The sequence below is a fragment of the Varanus komodoensis genome, unplaced genomic scaffold (genome assembly GCF_004798865.1).
Source record: "Varanus komodoensis strain SLA01 unplaced genomic scaffold, ASM479886v1 scaffold5, whole genome shotgun sequence".
NCBI lineage: Eukaryota > Metazoa > Chordata > Lepidosauria > Squamata > Varanidae > Varanus > Varanus komodoensis.
Genome location: NW_025336087.1, coordinates 12,604,113 through 12,616,825, shown reverse-complemented (window position 1 = coordinate 12,616,825; position 12,713 = coordinate 12,604,113). Strand labels below are relative to the sequence as shown.

The window sequence follows — 12,713 nt, the reverse complement described above, 5'->3', positions numbered from 1 at the left end:
CTAATGAGAAGGAAGGACTCCCTGGAGAAGAACCTAATGCTGGGAACAATTGATGGCAAAAGAAGAAGGGGGCAGCAGAGGATGAGGTGGCTAGATGGAGTCACTGAAGCAGTTGGCATGAGCTTAAGTGGACTCTGGGGGATAGTGGAGGACAGGAAGGCCTGGAGAAATGTTGTCCATGGGGTCGCAATGGGTCGGACACGACTTTGTGACTTAACAACAACAACAACATCAAAATTGGACACATTGAGTTCAGGCCAAGGGAACGCTTGGTGAAAGTGACTTTCCTGCTCCCCTGAAACATTTTCCCAAAAAGCCTCTTCCAGGGACCTTCCTGATGGGGTCTTGTGTGACACAGGAGAGAGGGAGGTTGCTGAAAATGGGACAAAGGCATTGTCCATGAGTAGAAGGCCCATGCTACCACTCATCCCATTCAGCAGCATTTCCCAGCCCTAGAGAGAAGCTTTTTAGTGAGACCATATGGTATGCACAGGAAAATCACCTTCTGTGCATCCATTTCTGCATGCATTTCTTTGGATACAATTTCTTGTCTTTCTTTCCCTTGCTAGTTTCATAAATCCCAGTCGCACTATTAATGCTTTTGTATAATCTTCTTACTCTCATAGCATCTTAAATCTGATTTTCCCCTAAAATTGCAGGCAAAGATTTTCTTCACAGTTTTGTGGACTGTACAGTACTGTACAGGTTTTCTAAGAGCCTATAGTATTCATATTCAAGTTGTTCCAGTAATCATGCAATCAAAAGCATCTGTGGGGGGGGGGGAATCCTAGCCAAGATTAATGGTGTCAAATAATCAATATGAGTCTGACTATCAAAGTTAAAACTTTTGACCACTTGGAGATAATTGTAGTCCATATTTCAGCTTAAATAAGTCATCCATGTGATTAAAGCTGTTTGGTACTCCAGTATAATTGTAAGATGTTTGCATTTGCTGTCATTGCTAGTCCTGTAAAACAAAGGCTATAACAATGCTGTAATCTTTCTCCATTCATCTGCAAAAGCCTATGGCAAACCAAGCCTCATAAGCTCCTGTGCACATGCATGCAAGCTAATCACACCATTTTCCTTGTCCCTATTACTATTCTTGCAAACCAGCAGGAGATCAAAACTGACAAGAATCCTGTGTTCCACTTGGGCTCTTTTAAACTGCTAAGTTCCTGCAGCTGGAAAGAATGCTCCTGAAAGCACTGAGGAATTATATGACCTTCATGTAGACTCCTGTCTTTTTTCAAAACTTTATGGTATTTAGGAGCACAGACTTCAGGCTTGAGAGCGCAAAGGAAAATCTGATGCTCCTTAACCCAACTTTTGGTAAATGCCCTTGGCTGAAATTACTGAGTCAGAAATATTTTGCTAAAATCCAGTATAATAAATTTTAAGTACCGCACTCTTTACAAAAGGGACATTAGATGTCCAGAATGCAGTATTCAACTTGAAAAATAAATCAAGTAATTTGAATGTAGCAGAATAGATAATTTGATAAGAGTAATTTCATCCAGTACATTAAATGGGTAATGAGTATTCTCAGCTTGGTTAATATGGCCCTGTTGTGTTGCTGAATAAGAAATTAAGCAGACCACCGCATTTATTTGTTTAGGCTTTTTTTAAAAAAAAGAATATTTCTTTCTTACTGCTTGGCTCCTGGGGTGGCTTGACATGAAAGTCAAGACAATCTCTGCCTGCAGGTTTACAATCTAGTGTCATGCCATACAAGAAAAAAGGGTGGGGAAGGAATAAGACAAAAATTAAGTACTCTTTCAGCAGAGTTAATAGAATGGCCCTGCTTGTTTTCTTGTCTTTTTTTACAGCCTGCTGGAATGGCAGCTGGTGATGGCACAGTTGAGGAAGGAGGAACCTTTAGAGAGGTGGTCTTTCAGCAGGCCTGATGAAATGGCTCCACTTTTCCTCTTATTCCCTTTTGTTACAGCCTGCTGCAGTGATTTAACCTTAATTTGATTTGTATGTCAAGTTCAATTAATTATGCTACTGTAGGATATGGTTTTCAAGTGGTGACAGAGGTGAAAAATATGTTAAAAATAAAAGAAAGTTACAGTACTCATATAACAAAAGATTTATCTTAACAGCACCTTGAGCATTGGAAATACACTTTGCTTTTTTACATATAGACAAAGCAGGACTGTTTATCACACTTAAATCATAACTTCCAGCTTTGCAGTACAGACATCAGTGTGAAATTATTTGCAGAGTATCCTTTAAAAAATGCAGTATTTCCTTTTCTTTCTGTTAGACTTTTTAAAGTTTGCATGTTGATAAATATCTTTTTTGATGATACAAAGAAGACATTGAGCATAATTTCATGTTTTCTAAAGCAACAGAGTCTTACGGCACATTAAAAGTATAACAAATTACTTTGGCATAATAGGAATTGTACTGGAAAAGACCAAGGTTCATCTAGTACAGCATTCTGATGACACAGTGGTCAACCACTGACTGGTGTAAGATTCAGGGCAGATAAAAAGAAGTGCATCTTTGCACAGTGCATAGTTCTGTGGATTCACTTTCTGAAGATGTAGTGATGGCCAACAATTTGGATAGCTTTAAAAAAAGGAATTGGACAAATTCCTGAAGTAGAAGGCAACAATGGCTACTAGTCCTGATGGCAAGTTCTTTTTATAACTTGAATGCCTTCAATGCTGTATAAGTAAAATAGAGTAGATCCATTTTTTCTCTTTAACAGATTTTCTGTGTTAAGGAAAAAAAGATGAAGAAGCGGTAAAAAAGGGTTGGGAGTATCATAAATAAAAGGTGACAATATCTGGAAATCTGCTAAACATCTGTGAATTGGAAAGAGCAGTGGTGCCTTAAAAGCTTCTTCTAGAAGCTCTCTTTATCCAAGGATGTTCTTCTGAAACAGCTTGTGCAACCTCTTGCATGAGAACTGCTATAGAGCCTATGCGTTCTAGAACTCTGTAGAAATTCACAGGACAGTGGTAGTAATGGTTTTCTTTATACCCACAATTCTTTAGATCCAGCTTTCTGTTTCCAGAATTTAATATAGTTTTTCATTCAGTTTGGCTGAATATGGCTGCATGGTATTCAGAGAAAACAATAATTTTTGTGTGCTTAAGTGATAATAATATAACATTGTTATATTAGCAATACGTTTTTCAGAACTATTCAATCTCTCTTTTCCAGGACAAGAACTGAAAAACCGTTCATTGATTGTGCAATGGAAAGTAAGAATAAAGGTGATGGTTCTTCCAGAGAGGGGCTTCTGCTTAGAATAGGTCTCAATGATAACAAAGCTGGAATGCAAGGGCTGGATAAAGAGAAGATCAACAAAACCATAATGGAAGCCTCCAAGGTTTGTTTATAGATGCCTTCACAAATGCTTTAGATACTCTTAGGTATTGTTACACTTACTAAGGGTGCAGGGTTTTTACTGCTATGACTTGATTATTCAGTGCAGAAGGGAAGGTATCCAGAGAGGTGTGCCCGGCATTGACGCTTTACAAGTTTTGGTGTTTGGCAAAACCCTTTTTATTGTCCTAGTATTTTAATTTTTAAAGATGGTTAAATTTATACTGGATTTTATTTATACTGTCACTTGACCCTGTGGACTAACTGGTAAATTATATTTTAATTAACTAATTAACAATTCAATTATATTAAATATTACTTATTATTCACTGTTTATTATTGTTTGTGATTTTGTATTTATCTGGCATTGGGTATCAACCAATGCTTTTGATCAATACCCAATACATTTATATTATGTTATATCATTACTATGTTGTTTTTTTCTGTTTTTTACTGTAAACCATTCAGAGAGACTATGGTTGATTATGAATGGTGTCTAAAAGATTAAATAAATAGATAAGTAATAGTTATTAAGGGTGCATTCCTATGCATATTTAGACAGTGACTGGGAAATGCTGGGAGCTGAAGGACTCATTTCTATGCATAGGATTGTATCCAAAATTCATAAAGTGACTAGTGTGGTTTCTCCAATATCAGAGCTGAAGAGGATCCATGAATTGTGGTTACAAGATGTCTATATTCATGACTCATGTTGTATGACACCATTTCATACTTACTGTTTGGTCCCAGAGTGAAGGTTTTTTAAAAATTCAGCAAGTGTTTCCCCTAGCTGTAGCCACCTAAGGGCCCATACTACTTGAATGTCCTCTGTTGCTCAGGAATGTTGTCTGGCAACATGAAGCTAATATATGTGTGCAACCAGCAGCTTGTTGGGGGAGGGATATCATTCTGGCTCATTCCATACATCAATATACTATTTTACTGCAAATCTAGATCCATTTGTACCCCACAGTCTTATTTAGGTGTTGTGGAAGTCAGCATGTGGCCTGCTATAAGGAGGGTATATTGTAAGGTTTTGCATGACATTCTAAGCCACGGGGTGGTGGGGGGGGAGTTGAATTCTCTTTTGCTTTTTATAACTTAAAAATACTTATATCAACCTACACTGTGCTAAATAAGACTAACAATTTCTTTGGCAGGGTTCTAAATACTATGAGAATGAACTTAAGAAAGATCAACAAGTTAACAAACGAATTGAAAAAATGCTGAAACTAAAAAATAAAATAACAGAGGAACAACTCATGAAAGCACAGTTACAGGTAATAATCTAACTTTGGGAAATATAAAAACTAGAGCTTGTAAAAAAAAAGAGGAAATATTCTTGCAGCATAGCCAACCTCAGTTATATGTAAATTTGATTATTTTGGATTTTATTTTTATAAACATCTATATAGGACAGACCTTTGTACATAAAGACAGTCTTCTTCAGACAGCTCATGATGGTCTCATGCTGTTCAGATAACTTTGACAAAAGTTTACTATTTAAATAAATGAAAGCCAATGTGCTTCATCCTCACTCAATCTTATCAATCTCTTGCATAAACTCCTAGAAGCACACCTTCGGGAGTGCCTCAACTGGTTTTTCTGGGTCTTCTGACCTTCAGTTTAAGCTCCTCAGAAGGTATTGAAGCTATTGTTCTTGAATTTCTTGTACTTAGGGAGTGCGTGCATGGGTGGGGGGGGGGATGTTTAGTGCATACCTTCCCGGATAAACTTGAGTTCCTTAGCTGAATAAAATACTGTAAACATGAGCGATACAGGAGCATAAAATACAGAGTAAATTTCTTTTTCCCTAATTTTATGTATTGTATAATGCTTTCTTTTGAGAGCACATTAAAATGTAAGTAAATATATTGTTACCTGAATAGTGCAAACAGACTAGAGAAATGTGGGAGAGAATTTAGAATGTATGTTTTCTAACTTCAAATGCTAATAAGTTGCTATGATTATATTCAAGATCTTAAACCTATATCTGCATAGATGATTTTTAAATATAGTTTTTTTACTGGCCGAAGGTTTGTGTAGACAATATGCAGTTCCCCAAAACACTGATAGCCAAAGGTCTGTGTGAGGATTCACTGCTTTGTTTCCTGATAGTAGTCTGCACACCAGGATGAAGATGGTGTTGGGGAAGAGCAAGTACTGAACAACTGCTTTTCATGAATTCTATGGTATTCCAGAACACATTTGAATATTAGTATGATAGAAATTATGCAGGTTTTTGCTAGGGCATTATAGAAATTGCAACAAGTTCATCTGTCTTCACACTATAGGCAAGTTCACACAACCCAGAAAATAGACACACAACCCTGAAATGGACTACACATCGTGAGTTGTTTGTGAAACAACCCACAGTCCTCTCAGGAAATGATGGCTTACCATCGAGTTGTCCTCTATTCCTACATCCATCCCAGGGAACTCCATAGCAGAACTCATCTTGTCTCCTCTTCCTGCTGTGCTGTGATCTCTTTTGTGGTTGCTGTAGCCTGTTTTTCTTTTATCCTGCTTTTCTTCTGGTGATTCTTTTTCACAATCTCTGTGAAAATGTCATGAAAGCCAGGAAAAGCCATTTCAAAGTGCCTACTGGCACACTGGATCAGCTATCACTGGTTTGCTACCCAAATTTCAATTTTGTTTTATTTTGACCTGAGATTTGAGCAAATTATTACTTTTTTTCTTTGTTAGATTTTGGAGCTATCCAACTTCCAGTATTTAAAATGTGCAGCTGTGGCTCATCAATGCCCTGGATAGAGTTTGTATAGCTGGCAAATAAAAAGTGAAATTGCAAGGAGATCTCTGCTGGTAAAAAAGAGATGATGTGTAGATTGCCCACCAAATGCTTAGATCTCCATCCTGATAGTTCTCAGTGTCCTCTTTTTTACATCCTTTCTGGAGACTTAGTGCTTTGGAAAGTAGAAGAGCACAAACAATACCATTTGTAGGAGCATGGAGTTTTGGCAGCTGTCAAAACTGGTGCTTTCTTTAAAAATGGGCTAATTTGAGCTTTTTTGTATGGATGTAAGTAGTCATGGCATTTGCATATGTTCCTGTCAATAAATCCCAATCAGCTGGCTGCATGTTGTGGATTGCTATGCAAATACATAATCTTTAATTCTTACCAAGGTAATTTAATCATACCACAAGCCCTGTATGTATATTTCTTATACATACAAATGTGTATTTATTCTCCTGATGCAACAAATAAATTATTTATACTGGTCATTTGAAATCAAATTCATTTGGTTGCTTTAACAAGAGCAACGCAGAGACTTAGGAAGTTGATTGGATGCTGCAATGCAATGTATTCCTCTGTGCAGTCATTTGAATGCATTGAAATGGTGTGGAGAAAATCATGTAGTAGGGTCTAATCTGCTTTTACACTGTTTTCTCTTTCTGTCTGTGTGTATGTTTGTTAAACACTGAAATTTTGGTGAGATTCTCAGGGTGCCAAGAAGAACTGCTCTGTCTTTATACCATTTTGTACATTTTATTTATGCACAGATGGATAAGCTTGCCTTGGAACTTGATCAGAGCCGTGATCTTAGGTATACAATTGTGCACATCGATATGGATGCATTTTATGCAGCTGTAGAAATGAGAGACAATCCTGAATTGAAGGACATACCAATAGCAGTGGGATCATTGAGTATGTTGGTAAGATGGATTTGCTACAAAAAAACAGTTACTTAAGTAATTGTGGAATTTTATTTTGACAAATGTGTATTTTTTTCTACAGGTTACAAAGTACTTTATTTTTTAATATATTTTATTCATTTTAAACAAACAGAAACACAAGCAAAGAACCATCATATCAATTGATCAAGCATTGGATTCTTCTATACAGTTTCATAGATCGCATAGATATCCTAATCTTTAAGTCCATGTCTTCTTTTCTAGCCACCCGTAGAACAAATTCCAAGTCTCAGAATACGTTGACTCTTCTTTATTTTCCATTATTAATTAAATTAATTATTAATTCATCATTAATTAATAAACAAAGTACTTTATTTTGTAAGTTGTGACAAAAGGACATTCAAATCCAAGTTAATTCAGTGTAGACAACTATGTTACATTTATGTTCTGCCTTTCCTCCAGTGAGGTTGAGGTAACAGCCATGATTCCAGGTTTCTCCTCCCTGCTACATTTTTATTCTCACAACAACACCTGAGGTAAGTTAGAGTGAAAGATATATTCCTGTCCCTTACAGGAATTCCTTACAGTAAACTTCTGTAAGAAAAAAATTGCCAACAATTTCCATTTATGAACGCTTCTCAGCATTTGTGCTTCAAGCTATCTTAACACATACTTAACTTTGTCCAATTATAACTTTAATCCTTATGGGGCTCTCTATATTGATTGCTCCAACTTCATGTCTGGAAGATAAACAACATTGAAAAGCTTTTAATGCACAAGAAAATGGCTTGTAGATTTCCACCACAAGAAATAGTTTGGTAAATATCTGGAGAATCAGCTTTAATAATTTTCCCAATGTATCTTAATAATGTACCATAAGTAATTTATGCTGTACTTTCATGGAAGATCGGAATTAGGTTTTCCAGTGATGTTACCTGTCAGAAGCAAGTGGATTCTTCAGATACCCATCAAACTCACATTTGTGATTGCTTCTGACAAGCTTTTGGGAACTCTTTGAAATCACATTATAGTTTATTGATTATGGAAGGGCCACATCTAATAGCATAGCATTGTACAGAATTGTTTCCTATTAATAGCATCTTCAAATGTCTACCCATGCAAAAAATATCCACATATATATTACTGTCAACTTCCATCTAAATTATCTCATGTTGTAATGTTTCAGCTAGGGTTATCATCCCATGGAGGAACAATATCATTCCATATAGTGTACCATTAATTATTGACTTCATCCCATTGATGCCAATGATTCTACAAAATTTCTACAAAATTATCATTAATTTTGCTTCCATGAAAGTATGCATCTGTATGGTGTTGAAAAACCTTGACTATGTGAAAATTATTTGTGATAAGAATTGGGTCATCAAACTTGTTTGGATTCCCTGAAACACTATCAACAACAATGTTAAACAAATGCTAATTGTAGAAGAAGGGGAAGTGCAGATGTTCCACAGTGAAAAACACAGAAGAAGTTGTGTATAACTAGATATATTGCTGGTTTTCTGACAGGGTGATAAATATGTGGGAGGAAACCATAATTGTATTTCCATAATTGAGGAAACCAAACCAAACTGTATGTGAAATTACAGCTCAGCATTTTGCTCTTGAGGGTACAAGGACATCTCAGTCTTCAAAACTGAAACTTTCCTTGACTAGAACCAACAAAAACTCATCCTTTGCCTTCATTGCATATTTTAGAAAAAGTAAATGATCCTTTGTCTTGAAATTTGGAAATACATTGGCATGCTATAAGCTTAAGAAATGGTTTGATCCATTGACATGATCATTCTAATACCTACCTACAGGCTTGGCTTGGAAGAATGAATGATGCAGGCTACACCTGTGTCACCTATATGGCTAGACCTTGCAAAGCAAAAGATTGCATTGTAATTTAGTTTAAAAAAATTTGGACTTCCTTCAAGGATAAAGGCAGCATATCTATGCATTACTTAATTTCATATCTGAAAGTGATTTAGGAGTACATACTTTTCCTTTCTTATGGTGTGCTGCAAATCTAGCACTCAATTGTGTAGATGTTAGGGAATCAGACTGAAAAAATACTAAATGCTTAATTTGATAATATATTTTGTAAACTTCAGCAAATTTACTCGATGCAGTTTTGGGATGTTAAAAACCCTTTGACATAAATAAATGGAGGATGGAGTGCTATGCTTCATCAAATAGTGTTAGAGGCTAGCCAGTGGTAATTGTTCTGAACTGTCCAGAGAGCTTTGACTATTGGGCAGTATAGAAATAAAATTACTAATAATATTTTGGAAAATAGCTTCCAGAGACTTGCACCAGTCTGCTCATGATCTTAATTATTCCATAGAATGTCCAAATGGACATCACCATCAGTAATGGAATTACTTTCCTTCAGAAGTGTTTTATAAGGACTGTGTTTTATAGTGGCTGGTACGAGGTCACCATTGGACTCCAAGCTGAGTAGGGATTTCTGCCTAGGGTGCTTCAGTCCTAGTCTAATATTTTAACCAGTATACCACACTGGTTATTGCAGTTTGTAGAAAAACTAGAAATGATTGTTTCCATTTTGGCTTATGAAACACTGGTTAGCAAAACCCCCTTTTTAGGCTTGTTTTAAACATAGTTTAAGACATGCCAAGGGACTTGATTAGTCATTTTGTAGTTCAATAACTAGATCAGCTTAAGTGACAATTTTCTTTTTGCTCTCAACTAGATTTTGCTGATCCTTCATTTACCTAGTTTCATTTATGTGTCATATAAAACAAGATGGGGTGATTTACAATATTTATTATGTGGTAGGGTGTAATTGCTAAACTGGTACAAGATCTCGTATAGATATTAATGGGAATTTAGAATACCTAACTGATATTAAGTGGGAACACCTTCTTCCATATGTGCCCTCCCACCCCTTGAGATCTGAGGTGGAGGTCCTGGTCCGGGAGCCCTTCTTGAAGGAGATTAGGAGGGTGAGTACCCGGAAGAGGGCCTCCTCTGTGGTGGTGCCCCAACTATGGAATGTGCTTCCCAGAGTGGTTCACCTGGTGCCATCATTATACTCTTTTCAGCATCAGGCAAACCCTTTTTTATTTTCCCATTATTTTAATGTTGAATTGATTTAAACTAGGGTTTTAGTATATCAATTGTCAGATACTGTGGTGTTTGTTTTATTCTACTCTTTTTGTGTAAGAGTAGAATAAAACAAGATGCCTTCCCAAGATGCTTGTAGTGGATGGTTTAGAAAACTTTTATTATATATTGTATTATATTATAGCCATGCTATGCAATTCATTCAAAATGGTGTTGTTGTATGATGTAAATTATGTTTGTCTTTCTTTAAGTCTACTTCAAATTATCACGCCAGAAGATTTGGGGTACGTGCAGCCATGCCTGGATTTATTGCTAAGAAACTCTGCCCAAATCTTACTATAGTGCCATTAAACTTTAAGAAATATAAAGAAGTAAGTGAAGAGGTACGTAATTTAATTCTGTAGCTAAATATACATTGATTATATTAATTTGTCATATGCATTATTTGAAATTAGTATTGCTAACTTCATATTCGGTTAACTTGCTTGGATTCTGAATACAGTATAATGTTAAAGCTGAGATAACTGTGTAAAGAGCAGGAAGAGAATAGTAGGGTTTGTATTTGTGACTGGATTCTTTCACTAAAACTAACCTTTTGATGAGGCAGTTAGTTTTTCCTATCAGCACCTATTAGAATCAGTTGAATTGAACAGCAAAGTCATTTGAGAAGAGCATTCTTCAATCAGCTTAAGCACATTTGTATGTACGCAGTTTGTATGTACTTGCCCAATGCCCAGGGGTTCATTATTAAAAATAAAATTGCCAGTCTCATAATGCTTTTATACACATCTATGCAAGCACACTTGTAATCCTGTAACTAGTTCTGATGAAAATGGATATTGCAGTGCTGAAGAAGGAGCAGAAAAGGGCAAACAAAATGATCAAAGGCTGGAGCACCTTCCATGTGAAGAAAGGTTACAATGTTTAAGTTGCAAAATGAAGAGTAGGGCACTGAAGACTAAGGGGTAAGATAAGGAGCTAACGTCCTGAGCATCAGGATTTGACCAGCCATGATGGACGGCCTTCATACCCAATGACAGAATAAGAAAAGCAGAACCTGAGTGGAGGTCCAGAGACATTCCAAGATCCCATGAATCAGGAATGCTCGAAGCCAAATCCAAGAGATACATCAAAGGATGGAGAAACAGACTGCAGTTGATCTAGCGAGAAGAGAGGATGCATTTAAAATGTATATTTATGTGGACACAGTCTCTTGCCTATTAATAGAACCAGAGAGATTTTAATTTCACCTAGCTGATCCTACCAAGATAATGGACCACCTCTGCACCAGCTCTTTGTAAAAGAGTTCATATCCTGTCTAGGAAAATAAGTTAGTAATAAAGGAAGAAAATTAATTTATTCTTAACAAAAGTTATGAAATTCGGTTGAACTGTTACAATAAGAAAAATGTATTTTAAATATATTTAAGATATTGACTTGTCTAACACTATAAAAATAGGCTCTGACAAAAAACAAAAACAATTATAATTAATTTGTCATAATTTATTATTATGTAATTTTAATAAATAATAAATTATGACAAATTACAGTCCTAAATTTGCATTTTTGTGGCTCTAAAAACAATTTTTAAAGCTGCAGAATGAAAAGGGGTAGTGATCAGTGCAGGGTGCAGACCAGCTTAAGGAGACAAGATGAGCTCTGCTGCAAAGTTCTTTGGGATACATGTTGGAAGCAGGTGAAGAACAGAGAGGGAATAAGCCACAGCAAATGCAGTTTTCTGATATGCACATTGTTGGTTGTTCATAAGCAACCCATGCTGTAAAACTCATTCCCAGGGTGACTTAGCATGATGTAGGAACCTGACCCCGGTGTGGTGTTCTGCTCAGGAGTTCTAGTCAATAGGAACAGAGAAGTAATTTTCACTAATTCCTTACATTGTGAAACCTCTGGTGTCTCATCCCATATTGATTGGCATGTAATACCCATTAGTTTAAGTTAGAGAGCAGGTGCACTAACTGCAGCACACCTACTTCTTTCACCTTTATTAAGCGATCCAGGACTGATTCCCACTGAACTTGATGTCCAAAGCCACTGATTCCCACTGAACTTGATGTTTATGGTATAAAGAACCTAGTATTTAACCCAGCAACAAACAACCACTGGATTGTTTAGGCCCTTACCAACTTAATGGTCTAGATTCAGATATCGTGCTCAGCAGGAGCCCATTGTGGGTTGTTGAGTAAAAGTGGGAGGGGTAGGCACAGTGCAGGAAGTGCACTGTACCTGCTTTTTCCCTCTTACGTATAATGACTAAGGTTTTATACAAATAGATCATCATGCACACAAACCAGGTCATAGTGTTACCTTGTAGATGTGTAGTACTTCAAAGGTTTTTCATTTTTATTTTTTTTCAACAGCCTAACTTTTGAATTTATATTTCTCAAGGTTAGGGAAATACTGGCTGAATATGATCCCCACTTTATGCCCATGGGCCTTGATGAAGCCTACTTGAACATAACTGAACACTTAGAAGAAAGAAAGAACTGGGATGAAAGCAAAAGAAGGTATTTCATCAGTGATACTCCAACTGGTAAGCAATTACCTGGAATTGTCATCCCAAAACATCATAATATAACCTTATTTTTACACTGACTTTCAAAGCA

The 12,713-nt window shown here is 36.3% G+C and overlaps 1 protein-coding gene across 6 annotated transcripts in view; it reads left to right on the top strand.

Annotated features, from left to right (window-relative positions):
- POLK (DNA polymerase kappa) overlaps window positions 1-12,713 on the top strand; it is a 41,985-nt gene that overhangs the window by 6,955 nt on the left and 22,317 nt on the right. For 5 of the 6 annotated variants that reach the window (XR_006416300.1, XM_044446420.1, XM_044446419.1 and 2 more), the window contains exons 2-6: window positions 3,178-3,346; window positions 4,503-4,622; window positions 6,865-7,017; window positions 10,341-10,472; window positions 12,496-12,640. Coding sequence is in view for 5 of the 6 variants with exons in the window: in XM_044446420.1 (XP_044302355.1) it covers window positions 3,212-3,346; window positions 4,503-4,622; window positions 6,865-7,017; window positions 10,341-10,472; window positions 12,496-12,640 (685 nt within the window). In the remaining variant the exon portion in view is untranslated. The remainder of the gene's footprint in view (window positions 1-3,177; window positions 3,347-4,502; window positions 4,623-6,864; window positions 7,018-10,340; window positions 10,473-12,495; window positions 12,641-12,713) is intronic. The other variant, XM_044446417.1, reaches the window with a different exon arrangement.